A 25693-nucleotide genomic window follows, 5' to 3' on the forward strand; every position below is an offset into this window, starting at 1 on the left:
ACTATATTAAACTATTAATTAACCTACCCTATTATCCTAAAATTACATTAAACTATTAATTAACCTACCCTAACTATTATACTAAAACTACATTAAATTAACAATTAAAATAACTATATTACATATTTAAAAACCTAACCCTACTGAAATTATTTAAATCTACAATTAAAAATTACTAAGTTACACAAAAATAACAATTAAGTTACAAAAAATAAAAAAACACAGTATCAAAAATAAAAAAGAATTACACCTAATCTAATAGCCCTATCAAAATAAAAATGCCCCCCCCCAATAAAAAAAACCCTAGCCTACAATAAACTACCAATGGCCCTTAAAAGGGCCTTTTGCGGGGCATTGCCCCAAAGAAATAAGCTCTTTTACCTGTAAAAAAAAATACAAACACCCCCCAACAGTAAAACCCACCACCCACACAACCAAACCCCCCAAATAAAAACCTGTCTAAAAAACCTAAGCTCCCCTTGCCCTGAAAAGGGCATTTGTATGGGCATTGACCTTAAAAGGGCATTTAGCTCTTTTACTACCCAAATTCCCTAACCTAAAATTAGAACCCACCCAATAAACCCTTAAAAAAAAACTAACACTAACCACTGACAATCCACTTACAGTTTTCGAAGACCGGACATCTATCCTCATCCAAGCGGTGGAAGTCCTCAGCAAAGCCGGCAGAAGTCTTCATCCATAGTGGGCCGCAGTCTTCATCCAAGCGGACAGAAGTCTTCATCCAGACGGCATCTTCTATCTTCATCCATCCGGCGCTTAGCGGCTCCATCTTCAAGACATCTGGCGCGGAGCATCCTCTTCTTATGACGTCTCTTGAAGAATGAAGTTTCCCTTTAAATGACATCATCCAAGATGGCGTCCCTTACATTGCAATTGGCTGATAGAATTCTATCAGCCAATAGGAATTAAGGGGGGAAATCCTATTGGCTGTTACAATCAGCCAATAGGATTGAGCTTTCATCCTATTAGCTATTCCAATCAGCCAATAGAATGCAAGCTCAATCTTATTGGATTTTTTTCCCCTTAATTCCTATTGACTAATAGAATTCTATCAGCCAATCGGAATGTAAGGGATGCCATCTTGGATGACATCATTTAAAGGGAAACTTCATTCTTCAAGAGACATCGTAAGAAGAGGATGCTCCGCGTTGGATGTCTTGAAGATGGAGCCACTCCATGCCGGATGGATGAAGATAGAAGATGCTGTCTGTATGAAGACTTCTGCCCACTTGGATGAAGACTTTGGCCCACTTGGATGAAGACTTCTGCCGGCTTCGCTGAGGACTTCTGCCGCTTGGATGAGGATGGATGTCTGGTCTTCGAAAACTGTAAGTGGATCGTAGGTGGTTAGTGTTAGGTTTTATAAGGGTTTATTGGGTGGGTTTTATTTTTAGCTTAGGGACTTTGGGCAGTAAAATAGCTAAATGCCCTTTTAAGGGAAATGCCCATACAAATGCCCTTTTCAGGGCAATGGGGAGCTTAGGTTTTTAGATTGGTTTTTATTTGGGGGTTTGGTTGTGTGGGTGGTGGGTTTTACTGTTGGGGGGGGTGTTTTTTTACAGGTAAAAGAACTGATTTCTTTGGGGCAATGCCCCGCAAAAGGCCTTTTTAAGGGTCATTGGTAGTTTATAGTAGGCTAGGGGTTTTTTTATTTTGGGGGGGCTTTTTTATTTTGATAGGGCTATTAGAATAGGTGTAATTCTTTCAGTGTACCTGTTAGAAATTTGTCAGATAGTGCCGAATTTGTATTCGGAACATCTGTAATGACGTAAGCATTGATCTGTGTCGGATTGAGACTGGCGGATCGTATGTTACGTCACAGATTTTAACTTTTGCCGGTCTGTAGGCTTTGATAAATGGGTCGAATCAAGCTTGCCACAATTTCGCGGCGGAATTCCAGCGTATTTGTGGTTGACGGCTTGATAAATATCCCTCTATGACTTTGCCATTCCAAAATTTAAATCTTCGTATTTCAGCCATTCTTTAGCTAATTTACTTGTGGGCTTTGGGTCATTCACCTGTAAAATGTCTTGATACACTTTTAAATTAATTGTGCAATCAATAATTGCAAGGCATCCAGGCTCTGAGGCTGCAAAGCAGCCCTAAACCATGATGTTCCCTTCACCATGTTTCACAGTTGGGATGAGGTTTTGGTGTTGGTTTGCAGTGCTGTTTTCACTCTACACATAACATTGTGCTTTTTTGCCTAAAAGTTGAACTTTTATCTCATCTGTCTACAGTCTAAGACACGCCAAAATGTTTTCTTTCATCAGCAGTGGTTTCCATTGTGGTGTCCTTCCATGAACAAGATTCACTTACTTTTCCCAGCCTGCACTGTATATAATTACTCAATATCTTCAATAAGTAAAACTGTTTTTGTGTTATTACTTTAGTCAGATTGTGTTTGTCTATAATCTATATAACTTAGATGAAGATCAGACCACATTTTATAAGTAATCAATGATGTGATTGGATGTTCAGCAATGCTTTTGTAACTTTTTCCAGCTTCATGCATCTCTATAATATGCCTTCTAAGGTCCATTGAAAGTTCTTAAGATCGAGGCATGGTTTACCCTAACCAATCTTTCTTAAGAATAACAGATTTATCACTAACCATGCTTTATGTACCTTTATTTAAAGGGCATGGCACCTGTGCAACCCACACTTCGAATCTTATCTCCTTAAAGGAAGAACCTGACTCCAAATACCTCTTGGAGAAATCATTAATAAAAAGATTCACTTACTTTTTCCAGCCTGCACTGTATATTATTACTCAATATCTTCAATAAGTAAAACTGTCTTTGTGTTATTACTTTAGTCAGATTGTGTTTGTCTATAATCTCTATAACTCAGATGAAGATCAGACCACATTTTATAAGTAATCAATGAGGTGATTCAGGTAATTCCAAAGGGTTCAAAAACTTTTTGTTTGCACAGGATTTCACAATCCTGGACTCCTACACTGTATCATCTATTAATTACATATTATTACTAAAACTTAATTACTATTTTAATTTGGCCTATTTGCGACTGACTTTTAAATTTTGATAATTCAAACTAATTTCCAGTTGATTTTACTGCCAGTTATATACCAGTCTGTTAATTATTTGCTTGCACAGAAACATAACTTGTACTAAAATGGCACTATATCTAACGTCAAATTACTGATTACATTCATTACAATTCATCCCACTAGACCACCAAGGACTTCATTAGATGCATTAAAGAAAGGAGGCACAGGGGTAGACAATATAGCCTTCTCGGAAGCTTCAGGGACCACAATAGACCCTTGAGCATCTAATTCAAATAAAACATAGATGGACTATGTAACTCTACCAGACTTTCATGCAGCACTAGTAGGGTTGCCACCCAGCCGGTATTTTACCGACACGGCCGGTATTTTTACAGTTCATGTCAATATAGAAAATAAATAAAATATTGAATGAAAGCCCCTGTCAAAGTGATACTTCTTCTGAGTGTCATGAATACTAGTTATTAACAAAAGAGCATTTAAAATCAGTCCTATCAGCTTTAGTTTTTGAGTTATGCTGTTTAATTATTTATTCAAATTTATGTTAATGAGCATGGGCGGTATTTTCTTCCAAGAAAGGTGGAAACCCTAAGCACTAGGGATGCATAAAAATGAACGGTGTCTCTTATTGGAAACTCCTAGAGCCCATTATAGAGAAGGTTCCTGGAAAGATCAGGTGCCTTCAGGTAGACTCACTGAGACTCAGGGTGTTATTATATATAATTAGAAATAGATATGTGCTGTTGGATTACCCAGTATTTTATAAGGATGACACTTGAAGCAACCTAACAGGTCTAACCTCTCATAATTACTCTTATGCTGACTTTAACTACCAGGTGATTATGTCCTGGACTATATTTATAAATTATTCAGACTGAAATGATTCAGGGAATAATGCCTGTTAATATTTGTGAAAATTGTTGCATGAATAAGTAATATTATTACTATATGCTGGCACTTTAAAAGATTTACAGGTAGGTGCAACCTCTTTGCTTACTGTTGTGCTAGCTGAAAATTAAATTGCAAGCCGGGTTCTATATTGCGTTAAACAATGTATCAATATGCTTTAATGCTTCCTTTTGCTAGTGGTTTACTAACAATCACTTTCAAATTCGATGGCAGAAAAGTTGGAAAAACACTTCAGGATACTTTAATATTACAGCAAACATTTTGTTCGCACTAAATTGAATTTTGATTGGAAACCAGTTACTATTTGCTTGCATTATTCCATGCAATCTGCAGTTTAGCACACTGGTGTGAGGTTACAAATCTGCCTGGCCACCTCAGTTGTGAGTTGAGCCAATCAAAATCCATAGATTTAGACTTAAATGCAGAATGAGCTCCTGAAACTGAGACATATGGCCCAATTCTCTAAAGCTCTCTGATCTGGTAAGATTCTTTAAGACTTGTCAGTATTACAAGTTGAAGGTTGCCAGTGATCTATATTACCTGCTGGAGTCTAGTAAATTGATAACAAATGGCTTTATTTTGTCACACTTAAGTATTAGTTTTGATAAAGCTGTGTTAACATAAACAGGAGAATAAATTATACTATGCTATGTGCAGAACATTGGAATGAAATATTTACAGTAAATACATAGTTAAAACCTTTATTAAAAATGAATATTGCATAAATACATGTTTTGTTTTTTTAAATGTTTTGATCTACTTAATGGCAAAGGGCTCCAATGCACTTCTATATATGTCTATATATGTGTACATATATATTTATGTGTTTATATGTATATATATATATATATATATATATATATATATATATATATATATATAAATATGTAAATATTTATATACACATATAAATACATAAATATATATATTTATAAATATATATATATTTCATTAGAAATGTATATATACTGTATGTATCTCTATGTTAAAGTCCTTTGCCATCTTTGCCGAGATCTCCTATCTTTGAGCCGTTGTGAAATATTTTTTTTCAAATAATTTTTATTTGACAGTGCTATTATGAGTGTAACTGCACTTTGTAATGTATTTTTTATGTGTTTTGTGCAACTTTTTAATTTCTTGAAACAGTTAACTACAGCTCTGAGATTGCGGGAATGATTCTAGCTTAAATTTCAATTGCGCTAACGCGATTATGTTAACGCTCACCTTGTAATATGAGCAGTAGGCCAATGAGCGCAAATCCTCGCGATATACCTTTTATCGCTCTGGCACAAATGATTGCGCTCTACTGGTAATCTAGCCCTAAAAATAGAACACTATAATATTGTTATTTTGTATACAGATTTGATCTATTATTAAAATTCCATTATTTGATATTATAAAGTGTGTTTTATTATTAATATTTTGCAATTTCTCTGACAGCAACAAACATGAATCATTAATAAAGTATTCTAAACCCTGCAATGTTTATAATAGAAAATGAATGAAAACCTTATTTATTACACGTGGGCTGATCTTTTGCTCTGTAGTTAGTGTCTCCAGCTCTTAGGACAGATGGAAAGCAAAGATAAGATTTGATACACTGACCGTGAAGAGGAAATTACTTGTTTGTTTTTCCCACCTTCATTTTACTTGTGATCAAATTAAAATGTCTTTCCAGTACTCTCTGTCTGCATTTTTCAAATTGTATTAACAATTTGATATTATTAAAAGTATTAAATAGTATAAATTGAAAACATGTTAATCAATTATTCTTTTAACTGCTGAGCTCCAGTGCTGAGCTGTTTTGGAGTTTTAGGTGCTGCTCACATTTCAGTCCTAGTGTATTATAGGTATTGTTTTAGTGAGAAACTCATACAAATTACTGTATATATTGGGGGGGGGGTTTAAGCAGATTTTATGTAAATATCATGATGTGAGAATTATACAACAAAACGCGTAAATAAAATGTATGTTGTGTATATATAGGGTAAAGACAATTGTGTGACAATTGTGTGTGTTTCTTTGTGCTTCCAAATAAATGCAAATTTTTATCAATTGTTACAGGGACTTACAGAACATATTGTTATTTTTATTTTTTAACCCCTTAATGAATGTGACGTACCATGTAAATCATCAGTTGTTTAGGGTTTCTTTGTTTGTAAAAGCGCTGGCCCTGTCGCAAAAGATGGGACCTCACTATTATACCCTCCCTCCTCCCTTCTGGTCACTGGAAATAATGGCAAGAGCATGCTATTAGTAACGCAAACCCCATAAAAAGATCATATTATATATAAATAAATATATATATAAATATATATATCTATATATATATATATATACACACACACACACATAGATATACTGTAGATATATAGATATATTTATTCAATGTCAAAAAAACTTTCTTAATAAAGGGGTCAATTCCAATATTTCCAAAATTCCCATTTTATATCAGAAAAAAAACTATCAGAATCTTTCTGACATAGTCAAGGTTGATAATACCCACAATATTTTATCTCAATTTTCCTATAATGGCAATGACGACAACAATAAGGACTTTCTCATCACCAAAGAACAAAATAGGGTTAAAGTTGTCCATGTTTTTGTGTTTTTGCAATTGGATAGAGTGGTATTTCTCATTAGTGTTAAACCATTTGAATTTCATTTGTATATGGGCATGATGGGTATACTAGGCATGTTTGTCAAATTATTTTTGTAAACTTTTCAAAAAGTTTTCCTATTTGCTAAGAATTTCTTCTAAAATCAAGAAGAAGTCTGCAGGAAATGTTTTTCAATAAGTAGAAAGTGGCCACAATGTATATCATCTTCTAAGTTGGGATTTTAAAAGTTTTCATACTGTAAATTGTGAAAACATTGAGTTTTCTCAAAACAAAAGTTTAAATTCGGTAGAGAGCAAGGTCTGCGCTTTCGAAATTTATATTATGTAAGAAGATGTTGACACTAGGTTATTGTAAATCGAGATTTCTGTTTTCTATGGAAACCAGTCATGCAAAAGGTGAGATATCATTATAAGCTATGTGCATAGATATCATGTTGATTAATTCATCTATATATGAAATTTCTGTACTGTAAGTATCATTAAGGACCTGAAATCAGACCTTTCAACCCAGACCCCTCTCTATTCTCAAATACATATTGCAGACAGGATGTCCCAAAACTAAAAAAAAGAGAACATTTTGTTTCCCAACTAGAAGGTATAAACTTCAAAGGAGCTTGTGTTCTATGATCTATATCAGGTTAAAATCTAATTTAAATTGACAAGATAAACGTGTTACCTAGAGATGCCCCCTGTGGATCGCAGCCTAGAAGTCTACAGTGGTCAGTATTTGAAGCTAGCAAATTCTCAGGAGGGTAATTGATTCAACACAGGCAAATGCTGGGAAAAAGAATTCCCTTTGAATTCATGAACCCTTACATGCTTTCTGAAAGGGACACTAGCAAATGTAATAATACTGGGACTTAAAGTTCATTTGAAATTAATTGTATAATTTTCAGATCTATTTAAAATACTCAGTATTATGTATAAATAATATTTGTGAGTTTGGGAAATGTGTCCAATGTTTATATAATATATGTCTAAGAGATACATCACGTTACATACTGTGTTAAGTATGAAGTGAAATGAAGTGTAGGATATTTAAATGATTTACAAATGATATTTAGGATGTATAAAAGGTTCCATATTCTGAAATGGACAATGCCTGTGTAGTTTGTGCTATGAATTGTATCAAATAGTCAAATAGTTTAATGCACTCAATATTAAAGTGATATCCACAGATGCAATATTTGTAGTAAATGGAATAAGATCAGATACAAAAATATCTATCTAATTGATTACTACAGAATTGTAAGTGCAGGTACGTATGGAATATTTTCTAAGTGTACCCATGTTTAGGCTCAAGAATACATACTAAATCAATATACTCATGCTTAGTCTTAAAATATACGTACTCAGTTAAGCCAAATAGTCACATATATATTGACAAAATATTTTATTAAGGTTAGGAATTATGAGTGTATTAAATAGACATTTTATATATATATATAATATATATATATATATATATATATATATATATATATATATATATATATATAATATATATATATATATATATATATATATCCCTGTAATTGAGAAACAGAATATTTTAAAAATGAAATGTCTCATTCCAATTCCTGTTGCCCCAGTGTTCAGTGCGAGAATTATAGCCAGAGATATTGAACCATGGGGGTTGAATTACAAAGTGGCATTACCAACAGCCAATGAGCGCTAAGGGCGTACCCAGATAATTTCATATGGAATGATTCTAAATTAAAGGAAAAACCTGTTGGCCCTCTACAAATACCTGATAATAATAATAATAATAATATAACAGAATATAGCCCCCACTATGCAAGAAAGAGGGACAGACTCACTTTGTAAAACAGATATACACACAGTTTGGGCCTACTTTCTCTTAATCCTGGCTGAAAAACTCTCTTTGGACAAGAGAGATACTCTGTGACTTGTACCCTTGCAAAAAGTGATACCTTCATTTATGACCATAAGAAATATCTTGAATATTGAACGTTAGTGGCAATTGCTGCTGATAAATACACCAACATTACTGGAGGACACTCCTGAGACGTATCAACAAACCCATGCAATAGATCTTGGTTTCCAATAAATAAGACAGAATAAAACAATGTTAAATCCCATTCACAAAGGCATGATTGCTAATAGAAATCCTGTTTAAGAAGACAAAAGTACTTTAAAATACAATCACGAAAATGTGATTATGAAAAAAAAAAAAAAGTTTTAAGAACATGATTGCCAAACTCCATTTCTAGATGTTTCAGTCATGATTTTGGTTTTCCAGCATTTATTGCTCTGAGACACAGATTATGAGTGGCGCGCTAACAGTTGTGTACAAGCGATATCAGGTTTATCAAAGCTGTTTGTGCTTGTCCGAAGTAGTGCACTTATTACAAGTGGAAAGTCAACAAATTTGCTAAGTGCAATTGAATTTAACACGCACTGGGATAGTGTAACCTCAGAGATCTATTTAATTGTTAGGCTCAAATAAAAAGTTGCATAAAATACATTAAAAATACATTAAAATGTACACTCATAATAACACCATCTAATAAAAAATATATAAAGTTATAAAGGCTCAAAGATATGTATATATATATATATATATATATGTATATAAAAAAATATAAATGCGTGTTCATGTGTATTTATATATTTACATCTTTATATATTCATTCATAGACATATACACAAATAAACACATAAATACACACACACACACACACACACACACACATATATATATATATATATATATATATATATAGTATATATATATTTATATATATATATATATATATATATATATATGTGTGTGTGTGTGTGTGTGTGTGTGTGTGTGAATTGGAGTAGTCAAGTAGATGAAAACATGGAAAATCCTATTTCTGCAATATTTTTTTTTATTTTTTTATATTTCTATTTATTTATTTTTCAATATATAACAGCATCACAAAACAAAAACAAAAAACAATATTATGCTGGAGACGCAGCTCCCATAACATCGAAAATTTAAGAAGAGGCACAGTAAAAACTTTTTTTCTTTTTTTCTTCCCTTCCCTTTCTTTTTCAAATCTACAACGAACTCAAAAGAAAGAATCAAGCATGAATATCACCACAAAAAGACATATTTGATGGAGACGCAGCTTCCATGACAACAGTGATTTAAAGGAGACACAGCTCCCACTTCATCCCTACATTCAGTATAAATACCTCCACTGAAAACTCCAAATCATACAACCAGGAAGGAAGAAGAGAAAAAAAAAAAAAGAAAAAAAATTTAATTTTCTCTCTCCCCTCCCCCCCTCCACACCTCCCCCCCACCATTACTCCGGCACTCCCACCGACATTCCCCACCGGGTTGCTCCAACCAGCTGTGCGGAAAGACATTTAATAAAGTCAATTCCGCAAAACTCACTGTTGATAGGAAGGGAGAGAGAGAAATGAAGTGTTATACTGTGTTTTTAGTTCAAGTATTTCACATTCCAATGTCCTTCACATTGGGGAATACAGGGAGTGCAGAATTATTAGGCAAATGAGTATTTTGACCACATCATCCTCTTTATGCATGTTGTCTTACTCCAAGCTGTATAGGCTCGAAAGCCTACTACCAATTAAGCATATTAGGTGATGTGCATCTCTGTAATGAGAAGGGGTGTGGTCTAATGACATCAACACCCTATATCAGGTGTGCATAATTATTAGGCAACTTCCTTTCCTTTGGCAAAATGGGTCAAAAGAAGGACTTGACAGGCTCAGAAAAGTCAAAAATAGTGAGATATCTTGCAGAGGGATGCAGCACTCTTAAAATTGCAAAGCTTCTGAAGCGTGATCATCGAACAATCAAGCGTTTCATTCAAAATAGTCAACAGGGTCGCATGAAGCGTGTGGAAAAACCAAGGCGCAAAATAACTGCCCATGAACTGAGAAAAGTCAAGCGTGCAGCTGCCAAGATGCCACTTGCCACCAGTTTGGCCATATTTCAGAGCTGCAACATCACTGGAGTGCCCAAAAGCACAAGGTGTGCAATACTCAGAGACATAGCCAAGGTAAGAAAGGCTGAAAGACGACCACCACTGAACAAGACACACAAGCTGAAACGTCAAGACTGGGCCAAGAAATATCTCAAGACTGATTTTTCTAAGGTTTTATGGACTGATGAAATGAGAGTGAGTCTTGATGGGCCAGATGGATGGGCCCGTGGCTGGATTGGTAAAGGGCAGAGAGCTCCAGTCCGACTCAGACGCCAGCAAGGTGGAGGTGGAGTACTGGTTTGGGCTGGTATCATCAAAGATGAGCTTGTGGGGCCTTTTCGGGTTGAGGATGGAGTCAAGCTCAACTCCCAGTCCTACTGCCAGTTTGTGGAAGACACCTTCTTCAAGCAGTGGTACAGGAAGAAGTCTGCATCCTTCAAGAAAAACATGATTTTCATGCAGGACAATGCTCCATCACACGCGTCCAAGTACTCCACAGCGTGACTGGCAAGAAAGGGTATAAAAGAAGAAAATCTAATGACATGGCCTCCTTGTTCACCTGATCTGAACCCCATTGAGAACCTGTGGTCCATCATCAAATGTGAGATTTACAAGGAAGGAAAACAGTACACCTCTCTGAACAGTGTCTGGGAGGCTGTGGTTGCTGCTGCACGCAATGTTGATGGTGAACAGATCAAAACACTGACAGAATCCATGGATGGCAGGCTTTTGAGTGTCCTTGCAAAGAAAGGTGGCTATATTGGTCACTGATTTGTTTTTGTTTTGTTTTTGAATGTCAGAAATGTATATTTGTGAATGTTGAGATGTTATATTGGTTTCACTGGTAAAAATAAATAATTGAAATGGGTATATATTTGTTTTTGGTTAAGTTGCCTAATAATTATGCACAGTAATAGTCACCTGCACACACAGATATCCCCCTAAAATAGCTATAACTAAAAACAAACTAAAAACTACTTCCAAAACTATTCAGCTTTGATATTAATGAGTTTTTTGGGTTCATTGAGAACATGGTTGTTGTTCAATAATAAAATTAATCCTCAAAAATACAACTTGCCTAATAATTCTGCACTCCCTGTATGTCCTAAGTATTTATAAATATATATTCCTATATATATTTGTATATATCTATACCTATATACAGTAGAATCATATATACTGTATATATATGTATAGGTAAAGATATATATTGTTCCAAAAAAACATCAGATATATAAAAAAATATATTTGTTATGAATAAATAGAACATATTCTGCTATGTGAAGAACATTGGAATGTGAAATATTAATATTTCTTATTGGGTTAGTCAACTTGAGAAAATGCAATTGGGTTTGCACGACTTGTTCAGCGTTAGTTTTTTCCCCACTTTGCATGTTCCATTGAAGTCTACGGGAGAAAACGTTAACATGGTCACGATATTGTAACTTCAACTTTTTTGCGCACTTTGGGCTAGTGCGCAAGAGATCATTTTTAACTTTAAATTTGTAATACGCACGGTACCCGACGCATGGAAAAAGCGAAGTTAGATGCACAAGGTTAGCTGTCTATTAAATACATATAAATGGGGGGCGGAGCCAGCTGAGGAACTGAACAGACGCAGGTTCTGTTAGCTCCTGCTCAAATACCTTAATTAAACCTTCCAAATGGTTCCAGAAATTAAGTTTGGATAGAAACTTTAATGTAAATCTCTCTAACCAGCAGACTGGAGAAGCTTTACCTCTCAAATACCCCTTGTCTAAGAGTTTAACAACAACGCCAAAGGTCAGCTTGCAGAGAAGTGCATGTTCCGCCATTACAGCAGTGAGGTCACAAATATATCGATCATGCTATGGACGAGATCCTGGCTACAATCTACAGTCTAAGACCTCCACTGGTACTGTCAGGCTTACGTTCTATTTGAGCTTGGACCTTGTATACTCACATATCGCTCACCATTTGAAAGCAGCACAGATCCCCTGTTTTATATTCACATGCTCTTTCTGATTTTATGGTTCATTTTATTTTTAATTCTGCTATGCCCTATATATAGTTGAGAAGTGGTTAGGTTCCCTAGTTCACCTATCCACAGATAAAACCTTAAATACATGCTTCAGTCTGTTATTTGCAACTGTAATAAGTTATTGATACCCCTTCTCACTGGTTCTCTCTGTGTATATTAAGTGTTTCCAATCTGAACTACTGACAGCGTAGTGAATCTTAAGTCAGGCTGACTATTGTTTCCTAGTTTACTCTGCATAGTTATAGCTATTAGGCCTGAGTTTTTCTGCAGCTATTATAATTGAATGAAGATATTGTGGGCCCTCTTGTAATTGAATGAAGATATTGTGGGCCCTCTTGCACCTAGAGGCTAGCGCCTGAATAAGAGTGCATTCACCTCTTGTACATGTTATTAACCCCAAATGCCCATGCGCTTACAAGGCTGATAAAGATTGCCAAGCCTCTTTAAAAACCTTAATATTCCCCATATTGCCCCTATAGACTCTTATCATATTTAAAGGTGGGCCTTTTATAATCCTACAGGGAACAAGGGTAGCCCTTATACTATGTCTGTGTCCTTATTATTCTAATATTAAATCTAAGTCACCTAAATTAGCTCATCTTTTAATATCTCAGATACTATGCAACACTATATTTTGGGTCACATAGGAGTTATATTAAAGCTTGATAGTCTATATACAATAGTTGGGTGAACCTGGTCTAGTTAGAGAAGTTCACTCCTTGACCAAGATGTACTACGCCCTATTATAATGAGCGCCTCTATAAACCTGACACTCTAACAAAAAAATGTTATGCTCATAATTAGGGTTTTCAGAGACTGTTTACACAATCACCGTTTCACTCCCTTTTGCCTCAAACTGCTGCCCCTTGGAACACTCTTTATGCATGTACCATAGACAGAGACATAAGACTAGAAACTTTCTCCCTCTTCTTTTCTCTCCCAATTGCCATTGACAAATTACAGGAGATGCTCTCTCCCATATACACTGGAAGTTGAAACTGTTAATGGCTGGAACCATTTCTATTCACTAACAGGTCTCTGTTTATATGCCTTAAATTAACTGGAGCTCTAGGTGTGCAAAGTTTACGTGTGTCTTATAGTTCCATATTAGTGCTGTACTGCATAAGCTTAGATTATTTATAGTTATTCCAAGTATGTTAATGTCTTAGCCCTATATCTAAAGTTGCTTATATGATGTTTAGTCTTGGTAGTTCATATACGGGGCACATCCCTTATAAGCCTCACACTATATCCATGCCGCACCGTCTTTTCCATCCATTACCTCTATTTGACCCCTGCGGGTCATACCCCTTCTCCTTTTTCCCACATCGCCTATAGCTGGCATCTCCCCAGGAGAGGGGTTCATGTAACAGTCCTCTGCTTTCCACACATATATATATATATATATATATATATATATATATACATATATATATATATATATATATATATATAAATATATATATATATATATATATATATATATATAAATATCCTTCCCTGCTACCATTATTTTTAGGAATCTACCCTTACTTTTGCATCTCCTAGCTGGGAATTTATTCACAATGTAAATAGAGGATTAGAGTGACTCGAATCAGCTTAAGAGGTATTATATTCATATGAACACTAGTATAATATTTGGCTAAGATGTAGGGTATTGTATGTTGGTCAATATATATGTATGACTATTTTGCTGATACTAAATTAGAGCCCCTTTGACTATTAAAGTTGATGGCCCGTAGTCTTTATCTTTCCGGTTTCCTGGCTGGCTCCGCCCTCCATTTCCCCCCCTATTTCGAGCAGATTTTGCCCGCTGCATCCCCCCCTCATATATTTAGACCTCTGAGAGGTCAGACAAAAGCCATTTCTCTACCTCCTATCATTATAGTCTATAAAGTACCTCTCATCTTGAGGTAGGGATCATTAGTTAAATAATATAGAAATCGAGGTTTCATAAATATATGTTCCAGTCACCTGTGTTTGTTATATATGGTTTTACATTTTCTCCTCATGGTGATAGAAGCGGTGCTATTGTGCATGTCAACTATTATTCTACTATTCATATGTATATATGGCACCACTGCGGATTAGATATCGTGAGAACAACTGCTTCATTAGTACACCAATGTATTAGCTTACATTTATATTTTGTATGAGAAATGTACAAGTGTTTTTATCATTTCTGATCCGTGCCTGAACATATTGTTTGTTCTATTGTTATTACTTATTACCTCAATAAAAAAATTATTTAAAAAAAAAAAAAAAATACATATACATATGTAAATTTCTATCTTGCCCACTACTGATGGATAATACTGATGGACCAGCTGTTTTTTTGACCCCTTGAGAAAGTCTGCATGTCAGCAGACGAAAACGCATAAGGGGAGGTTTGCTGTGTTGAGTTTTTTTATCCTGCATACTGAAATTTCACATATGATTTTTACAGCCCATGTTCAGGTGCATTTTCCAGGAACTTCATGTAACATCCAATCCTGACAGCCACCTGTCTAGCTGCAGGCAGCACAAGTATAAGGAGCTGTGTTTGGACGCTGAGGAGCCCATTGAAATACGCCTTTGTGGGGTTTTTCAACCAGATAAGCTGTTTGTATTCTTCTTTCTTGTACGTGCATTTTTTAAGTAGATGTGTGTAGTGTTTTAATAAACTGTGCTTCATATATGCCCTCTGTCTTTTTCTCTTTTTTGATGGATAATACTATAGTAATGAATTTAGGTTCAATTTATCTAAATCATATGTTTGTTTATACATCTAAATTGTCATCTATGGCCATTTCAAAGTGTATTGCACATGTGCAACATAATGGAATCATTCCAAACTTTCTTGGAATACTTGCAAACATGTCAAAAAGGCCCCTTTTGTACTTTATCTAGTCCCTTAAGGTGTTGAATTTAATAAGTGCAAAATAGTCATGAAAACCTTTTGAAAGTATAGAGAAAATGGATCGTGATTGCATCGTATGGTTGACAATTCTGATATCTGATCTGATATTTTTCCAATATGTAAATGGTGTTATTGTTTATATTAGTGCCAGAATCCGTAAGTAAGCGCTCAATTGTTTGGCAATTCCATTCGCCTCTCTCAATGCCGTGCTATGCTGTGTCTTCACTGCCTCTGCAGCACCGCTCCGTCTCACCTCTTCAGCGCTCCCCACGGGAGCTGTAGCTAAAACAAAGGTTCCGGTCCGACTGGTGCAGAAAGGGATATGTACAGGGAACTTCACCTTTTTCCCTCAAGAGAACGATTATTAGATCAGCTGAATCCTCGCACACATAAGGGTTATGAAAAAAGGGTGAATGTAAATAACGTACCGCCAGTCCAATGGCTTAAAAATAAAAAGCTCCTTTATTTAGAAATACACGTAAAAGGCATACACGCCAGCAAGGTCACTGAAGAAGTTACAACTATGAAACGCGTTTGACCTTGTTACCTTGCTGGCGTGTATGCCTTTTACGTGTATTTCTAAATAAAGGAGCTTTTTATTTTTAAGCCATTGGACTGGCGGTACATTATTTACATTCACCCTTTTTTCATAACCCTTATGTGTGCGAGGATTCAGCTGATCTAATAATCGTTCTCTTGAGGGAAAAAGGTGAAGTTCCCTGTACATATCCCTTTCTGCACCAGTCGGACCGGAACCTTTGTTTTAGCTACAGCTCCCGTGGGGAGCACTGAAGAGGTGTGACGGAGCGGTGCTGCAGAGGCAGTGAAGACACAGCATAGCACGGCATTGAGAGAGGCGAATGGAATTGCCAAACAATTGAGCACTTACTTATGGATTCTGGCACTGAATTATCATTTCTTCACCATTGGGTATGCAGCTCGTAGTGTGGCGAACATTGGGAGATATATATTTATTCTTATTTGTGATATTTGTGTATATCTACCTCTCTGCATAGAAATGGAATTGAGTCAATGTGTCTGTGTTCTCTGCATCACACCGCACTATTTGTCTGATAGGGTTAGGTTGGGTGAATGTACCGCTTATGATCCCTCATATACACATATTATTGTTTATATTATAATCATTCTGATGGTGAAGAGCACATATCAGAAGTTGTTTGTGTATTGTGCATGTATATGTAGGGGCCGATTTACTACTGTGCGGGCGGACATGATCCGCTATACTGTAGTCTTCAGGTTGTGTGTAGTGTGTTTTTGTAGCATGTGTTACGTTATGTAGTGTGGTGTGTAATATTGTGTGCAGTGTTTTAAATGTGTCTGTAGTTTGTGTACATTTGTGTAGTGTTTGTATGGTGTCTGTAAAGGGTGTAACTAGACCTCACTTGGGCCCTAGCTGTGGAGGGGCCCATTTCAACAGTGCCCTTTCTGGATGTTGGCCATAAGCAAAAGCTAAGATAGGAATAAAAAGAACTGTTTCTCTGTGCCTGTGAGTCTTTTTCCCCTTTGATTAGTCTGCACCAGAGGATATGCAACTGTAAATCTATCTGTAAAAATAAGGTAAGAGGGATTTTTTGTGCAATAAAACTATGGTGGCCATCTTGGAAACTTTGCTAACTTATTGTAGAGGCAAATTATTAAACTTTTCTTAAAATATAAACCCTGTTTTGAAGGGGGCGTGCAAAGCAGCCAGGTGAAGCCCTGGCCTCACCAGGCCCCCAGTACCAACAGCACTATAAACTTCAGGACCCACTATGAGACCACTGAGATGCCTGTAGTTACACCCCTGGTCTGTATGTAGTTTATGTGGCATGTGTTTGGTGCTTATGTGGCATGTGTTTGGTGCTTATGTGGTGTGTGTAGTGTGTGTGGGTAATGTTTGTGTGGTGTGTTTAGTGTATGTGTGGTGTGTAATGTGTGTGTGTAGTGTGTTTTGCATATTCCACAAAGTTACAAGTTACAGGACTTTACAGACTTCTGGGACAACTCCCACAAACCTTTGCTTCCACATATTTTTTAGCTTTTTCCTTCCACTGAGCATGTTAAAAATCAATAAAAAAGAACTATAAACTACTATAAAATAGCAACCACTGTTTGCTCTTCCCCCAAAAATAAATAAAAGATTTTTTTTCTGTATACAAAATTTCATAAAGGTTGGTGCAGTGGTTCAAACTATTCAAAGTTACAAACACCTGTAAAATAGGGTTTAACAATATTTTGAGTGAAATTTGAGATGGAACTAGAAACAACAGCTCCTACTTATTTATTTACTTATATTCCTGAACTATTTATGTCTGGTTCTGTATTGTTGTATTGCGTTCTTCATACAAGTTTGTCAATGTCTGCTGTAAGAAGTGAATTCTTCATCACTTACTGGCATTTGGCACAGTTTGAACCCCTCTCCCCTTCTGTAAATTCAGCTTTAGCTCCAGTTCCATTATAAGAAATTTTTCGGCTATTTATAAACAAAATCACCATTCAGCAACCTGTGTAAATAATTATATGTTATTCCCTTCCAAAGAAACAGATATGTCAAATGAACTTTTTTTAACCTTCCTAGATTCAAGTGAAGAGGCAAATAGCCAATATTTCTACATGATTGTGCAACCTTTTATTGTTGAAGAAATGATACAGTTTTAAAAGTATGTACTCACAAGGCCTAGTGAAAGGCTTTTTTCTTGCCTGAGATTTGTGTATCTTGTTTTAATGATGTTTGTAATAATCGTTTGATACACTATTACTAATTACATCAAAATCTATATTATTTAGTAAATAGTATTTTTATTTACGTACACACAGCAGACACACTTTTGTGCATAAACGAAACAGAACAAATGTTAACCAAAGGACTTCGGATTTTGCAACCATGTTAGCTTTTACTCCCTATAGACTTCAATGGAGCACGCTGTTAAAAAAAAAATGTTATCGTTCACGCGCTAACCCTACACCATATTAAACCCACAGTGCTAGACCTGACAGGTGTTATTAATATTTCACATTCCAATGTTCTTCACATACAGGACAATGTAATTTTTATTTCAAATAGATATTTCTTTATATAACTATATACAGTATGTCCATATCTCTATATGTATATATATATATATATATATATATATATATATATAGGTATAGATATATATTTTACATTATATATATATATATATATATATATATAAACATATATTTAAAAATAAAAAGAACACTTTCTTCTATGTGAAGAACATTGGAATATAAAATATTCATAATGCACTTTTGCACTGTGAGTCTAATGTGGTGTCGGGTTAGCACACATGAAGAATTAGTAATCTTCATGCGTGTTAGGTAAATATTAACTATTAAATCTTAAAAAAAAATTCATAATAATTATAAATAATTATTATACGGCTAGATTACGAGTTTTGCATTAGAGGCTATGCGGTGCTAACGAGCAGTTTTCTCTCACCGCTCCCTTACCTGCAGCGCTGGTATTACGGGTTTTTACAAATCCGTTGTTACAAGACAAGAAGTGAGCGTTGAGCAAAATTTTGCTCATTACCGCACTCCAATACTAGTGCTGCTTAAGTCAGTGGTGAGCTGGTCGTACGCGCTCGTGCACGATTTCCCCATAGGAATCAACGGGGAGAGCTGGCTGAGAAAAAGTCTAACACAGGCAAAAAAACAGCGTAAAGCTCAGTAACGCAGCACCATTGATTCCGATGGGGAAATAAAATTTATGTCTACACCTAACACCCTAACATGAAACCCGAGTCTAAACACCCCTAATCTTACACCTATTAACCCTAATCTGCTGCCCCTGACATCGCCGACACCTACATTATTCTTATTAACCCCTAATCTGCCGCTCCGGATACCGCCGCCACCTACATTATACTTATGAACCCCTAATCTGATGCCCCCAATATCGCCGCCACCTACCTACACTTATTAACCCCTAATCTGCCGCCCCCAACGTTGCCGCCACTATAATAAAAATATTAACCCCTAAACCGCCGCACTCCCGCCTCACAAACATTAGTTAAATATTATTAACCCCTATTCTGCCATCCCTAACATCACCGCCACCTACCTACATTTATTAACCCCTAATCTGCCGCCCCCAACGTCACCACCACTATACTAAATGTATTAACCCCTAAACCTAAGTCTAACCCTAACCCTAACACCCCCTAACTTAAATATAATTTAAATAAGTCTAAATAAAATTCCTATCATTAACTACATTATTCCTATTTAAAACTAAATACCTACCTATAAAATAAACCCTAAGCTAGCTACAATATAACTAATAGTTACATTGTAGCTATCTTAGGTTTTATTTTTATTTTACAGGCAAGTTTGTATTTATTTTAACTAGGTAGAATAGTTATTAAATAGTTATTAACTATTTAATAACTACCCAGCTAAAATAAATACAAAAGTACCTGTAAAATAAAACCTAACCTAAGTTACATTAACACCTAACACTACACTACAATTAAATAAATTAACTAAATTAAATTAAATTAGCTAAATTACAGAAAATAATAAACAAAGTACAAGATATTTAAACTAATTACACCTAATCTAATAGCCCTATTGAAATAAAAAAAGCCCCCCCCCCCAAATAAAAAAAACCCTAGCCTAAACTAATCCTCTTCATCCGACAGACTAACGACGAATGAAGGTACCTTTAAGTGACATCATCCAAGATGGCGTCCCTTAGATTCCTTTTGGCTGATAGAATTCTATTAGCCAATCGGAATTAAGGTAGAAAAAATCCTATTGGCTGATGCAATCAGCCAATTGGATTGAGCTCGCATTCTTTTGGCTGTTCCAATCAGCTAATAGAATGCAAGCTCAATCCTATTGACTGATTGGATCAGCCAATAGGATTGAACTTCAATACTATTAGCTGATTGCATCAGCCAATAGGATTTTTTCTACCTTAATTCCGATTGGCTGATAGAACTCTATCAGCCAATCCGAATCTAAGGGGCGCCATCTTGAATGACGTCACTTAAAGGAACCTTCATTCATCGGGCAGTCGTCAGATGAAGAGGATGCTCCGCGTCGGATGTCTTGAAGATGGACCCGCTCCGTGTCGGATGGATGAAGATAGAAGATGCCGTCTGGATGAAGACTTCTGCCCATCTGGAGGACCACTTCGCCCAGCTTGGATGAAGACTTCTCCCAGCTTCGTTGAGGACTTCGGCCCGGTTGGATAAAGACTTCTGCCGCTTCCTTGAGGATGGATGTTGGATCTTCAGAACTGTAAGTCGATGTTCAGGGGGTTAGTGTTAGGTTGTTTTAAGGGTGTATTGGGTGGGTTTTATTTTTAGGTTAGGGTTTGGGCCTGCAAAAGAGCTAACTGCCCTTTTAAGGGCAATGCCCATCCAAATGCCCTTTTCAGGGCAATGGGGAGCTTAGTTTTTTTTAGTTAGTATTTTATTTGGGGGGTTGTTTGAGTGGGTGGTGGGTTTTACTGTTGGGGGGTTGTTTGTATTTTTTTACAGGTAAAAGAGCTGATTACTTTGGGGTAATGCCCTGCAAAAGGCCCTTTTATGGGCTATTGGTAGTTTAGTTTAGGCTAGGGTTTTTTTATTTTGGGGGGCTTTTTTTTATTTTGATAGGGCTATTAGATTAGGTGTAATTAGTTTAAATATCTGTAATTCTTTTATTATTTTATGTAATTTAGTGGGGGGGGGTTTGTACTCTAGCTAATTTAATGTAATTTATTTAATTATATTTAATTTAGTACATTTGTGTAATTATAGTGTAGTGTTAGGTGTTATTGTAACTTAGGTTAGGTTTTATTTTACAGGTACTTTTGTATTTATTTTAGCTAGGTTTTTATTAAATAGTTAATAATTATTTAATAACTATTGTACCTAGTTAAAATAAATGCAAACTTGCCTGTAAAATAAAAATAAACCCTAAGCTAGCTACAATGTAACTATTAGTTATATTGTAGCTAGCTTGAGGTTTATTTTATAGGTAAGTATTTAGTTTTAAATAGGAATAATGTAGTTAATGATAGTAATTTTATTTAGATTTATTGTAATTATATTTAAGTTAGGGGGTCTTAGGGTCAGGGTTAGACTTAGGTTAATACATTTAGTATAGTGGTGGCGACGTTGAGGGCAGCAGATTAGGGGTTAATAAATGTAGGTTGGTGGGGGCGATGTTAGGGATGGCAGATTAGGGGTTAAAAATATTTAACTAATGTTTGCGATGCGGGAGTGTGGTGGTTTAGGGGTTAATATGTTTATTATAGTGTCTGCGATGTTGGGGCGGCAAATTAGGGGTTAATAAGTATAGTTAGGTTGTGGCGACATTGGGGGCGGCAGATTAGGGGTTAATAAATATAATGTAGGTGTCGGCGATGTTGGGGGCAGCAGATTAGGAGTTCATAAATATAATGTAGGTGGCGATGGTGTCCAGAGTGGCAGATTTGGGGTTAAAAATTAAATTTTAGTGTTTGCGATGCGGGAAGGCCTTGGTTTACGGGTTAATAGGTAGTTTATGGGTGTTAGTGTACTTTTTAACACTTTAGTTATGAGTTTTATGTTACGGCGTTGTACCATAAAACTCTTAACTACAGACTTTTAAATGCGTTAGGACTCTTGATGGGGTAGGGTGTACCGCTCACTTTTTGGCCTCCCAGGACAGAATCGTAATACCGGCACTATGGAAGTCCCATAGAAAAAATACTTTAAGAAGTTTACGTGTCGTTTTGCGGTAAGGCCAAAGAAGTGTGCGGTGACCCTAAACCTTCAAGACTCGTAATAGCAGCGGGCGTAAAAAAGCAGCGTTAGGACCTCTTAACGCTGCTTTTTTACCTTAACGCACAACTCGTAATCTAGCCGATAGTTACTTAAAATGTACATATATATTTATTCAAATTGTTTTTATGAATATTTTATTCCAAGTGCAAATAGATTACTTTCAACTTGAGCGATGTTAACGCACAACAGCTCTAATATTTTTGAGCTTGACTTACAAACTAGCCCTATATTTACTAAGATCAGTTTATGAACCTTTAAATAATTTTCGGCTAGATTACAAGTTTTGTGTTATGAGGGTGCGGTGTTAACTTGCACGTTATTGTCACCGCTCACTTTCCTGCAGCACTGGTATTACAGGTTTTTCTAAACCCGGCATTAAAAGGCAAGAAGTGAGCGTAGAGCAAACTTGTACTCCATACCGCACTCCAATACCAGCGCTGCTTAAGTGAGCGGTGAGCTGGTTATATGTGCTCGTGCACGATTTCCCCATAGACATCAATGGGGAGAGCCGGCTGAGAAAAAGTCTAACACCTGCAAAAAAGCAGAACGCAGCCCCATTGATTCCTATGGGGAAACTACATTTATGTTTACACCTAACACAATAACATGAACCCTGAGTCTAAACACCCCTAATCTTACACTTATTAACCCCTAATCTGCCGCCCATGAAATCTCTGACACCTACATTATACTTATTAACCCCTAATCTGCCACACCGGACATCGCCACCACCTACATTATATTTATTAACCCCTAATCTGCTGCCCCCAACATCACCGACACCTACATTATATTTATTAACCCCTAATCTGCTGCCTCTAACATCGCCGCAACCTACCTACATTTATTAACCCCTAAACTGCCGCCTCCAACATTACCGCCACTATTCTAAATTTATTAACCCCTAAACCTAAGTCTAACCCTAACACCCCCTAACTTAAATATAATTTAAATACAGGTATACCTCACTTTACAGCGCTTCACTTTACATCGATTCGCTAATACAGCACTTTGTGGAGCTGAAGTTCAACCTCCAAGCATTTTGAAACAGTGCTGTAATCTTTGTGAGATTGCGAGAAAAGTGAATGGCACCATTTTGTTATGCTTAGCTCACTCTGTTAACTGCATTGCAGTGCAATCTGTGTCTCAGTGCTATAGTCTTGCAAATTTTACTACAGTAATTGTCACTATTTTACAGGTACAGTATTTATTGAATACTAATTGAATACTTGCTGGGCTAGTGTTAAACTAAACGTAGCACTATTGCACCCCTAATATATGTTAGTTCAAACATGTTTTTAAGATTTTAAACACTGAAAAGAAAGCTAAAACTGCCTTGTTTCACTTTAAGGCGGTTTTCACTTTACAGCGGGGCTCCGGTCCCTAACCCGCTGTATGAGCGGGGTATACCTGTAAATCTAAATAAAATTAATATTATTAACTAAATTATTCCTATTTAAAACAAAATACTTACCTATAAAATAAAACCCTATCGGCTAGATTTAGAGTTTGGCGGCCAAAGGGGTGCGTTAGCTACGCGTGCTTTTTTTCTCCCGCACCTTTTAAATACTGCTGGTATTTAGAGTTCACAGAATGGCTGGGTTTTCAGTGCGCTAGGCTCCAAAAAGTGAGCGTAGAGAATAATTTAACGCCACTGCAACTCTAGATACCAGCGGTGCTTACGGACGTGGCCAGCTTCAAAAACGTGCTCGTGCACGATATCCCCATAGAAAACAATGGGGCTGTTTGAGCTGAAAAAAACCTAACACCTGCAAAAAAGCAGCGTTCAGCTCTTAACGCAGCCCCATTGTTTTCTATGGGGAAACACTTCCTATGTCTGCACCTAACACTCTAACATGTACCCCGAGTCTAAACACCCCTAACCTTACACTTATTAACCCCTAATCTGCCGCCCCCGCTATCGCTGAAACATGCATATTATTATTAACCCCTAATCTGCCACTCCCTACACCGCCGCAACATACATTATAGTTATGTAACCCTAATCTGCTGCCCCTAACACCGCCGACCCCTATATTATATTTATTAACCCCTAATATGCCCCCCACAACGTCGCCGCCAGCTACCTACAATAATTAATCCCTAATCTGCCGATCGGAGCTCACCGCTACTATAATAAATGTATTACCCCTAAAGCTAAGTCTAACCCTAACACTAACACCCCACTGAGTTAAATATAATTTTTATCTAACGAAATAAATTAACTCTTATTAAATAAATTATTCCTATTTAAATCTAAATACTTACCTGTAAAATAAACCCTAATATAGCTACAATATAAATTATAATTATATTGTAGCTATTTTAGGACTAATATTTATTTTACAGGCAACTTTGTATTTATTTTAACCAGGTACAATAGCTATTAAATAGTTAATAACTATTTAATAGCTACCTAGTAAAATTAATTACAAAATTACCTGTAAAATAAATCCTAACCTAAGTTACAATTAAACCTAACACTACACTATCAATAAATTAATTAAATAAACTACCTACAATTATCTACAATTAAACCTAACACTACACTATCAATAAATAAATTAAATACAATTCCTACAAATAAATACAATTAAATAAACTAACTAAAGTACAAAAAATAAAAAAGAACTGTTACAAAAAATAAAAAAATATTTACAAACATTAGAAACTAATTACACCTACTCTAAGCCCCCTAATAAAATAACAAAGACCCCCAAAATAAAAAAATGCCCTACCCTATTCTAAATTACAAAAGTTCAAAGCTCTTTTACCTTACCAGCCCTTAAAAGGGCCCTTTGCAGGGCATGCCCCAAAGAATTCAGCTCTTTTGCCTATAAAAAAAACATACAATACCCCCCCAACATTACAACCCACCACCCACATACCCCTAATCTAACCCAAACCCCCCATAAATAAACCTAACACTAAGCCCCTGAAGATCTTCCTACCTTGTCTTCACCATGCCAGGTATCACCGATCATTCCAGGCTCCGAAATCTTCATCCAAGCCCAAGCGGGGGCTAGACATCCATCATCTGGCTGAAGTCTTCTATCAAGCGACGGCTGAAGAAGTCCAGAAGAGGCTCCAAAGTCTTCATCCTATCCGGGAAGAAGAGTAGATCCAGACCGGCAACCATCTTCTTCCAAGCGGCATCTTCTATCTTCATCCAATGATGACCGGCTCCATCTTGAAGACCTCCACAGCGGACCCATCTTCTTCTTCCGACGACTTCCCGACGAATGACGGTTCCTTTAAGGGACGTCATCCAAGATGGCGTCCCTCAAATTCTGATTGGCTGATAGGATTCTATCAGCCAAACGGAATTAAGGTAGGAAAATTCTGATTGGCTGATGGAATCAGCCAATCAGAATCAAGTTCAATCCGATTGGCTGATCCGATCAGCCAATCAGATTGAACTTGAATTCTATTGGCTGATCGGAATACAAATTGACCTG

General features: G+C 36.2%; 1 protein-coding gene across 1 annotated transcript in view; it reads right to left on the bottom strand.

Moving 5' to 3' along the window:
- The window catches only part of LOC128646919 (solute carrier organic anion transporter family member 4C1-like), a 198307-nt gene extending 180401 nt beyond the window's left edge, over nucleotides 1-17906 (bottom strand). The window contains exon 1 of the mRNA XM_053699728.1: nucleotides 17843-17906. Coding sequence (XP_053555703.1) covers nucleotides 17843-17906 — 64 coding nt within the window. The remainder of the gene's footprint in view (nucleotides 1-17842) is intronic.
- Nucleotides 17907-25693: the final 7787 nt, after the last annotated feature.

This window comes from Bombina bombina, chromosome 2 (assembly GCF_027579735.1).
Source record: "Bombina bombina isolate aBomBom1 chromosome 2, aBomBom1.pri, whole genome shotgun sequence".
Classification (NCBI taxonomy): Eukaryota; Metazoa; Chordata; class Amphibia; order Anura; family Bombinatoridae; genus Bombina; species Bombina bombina.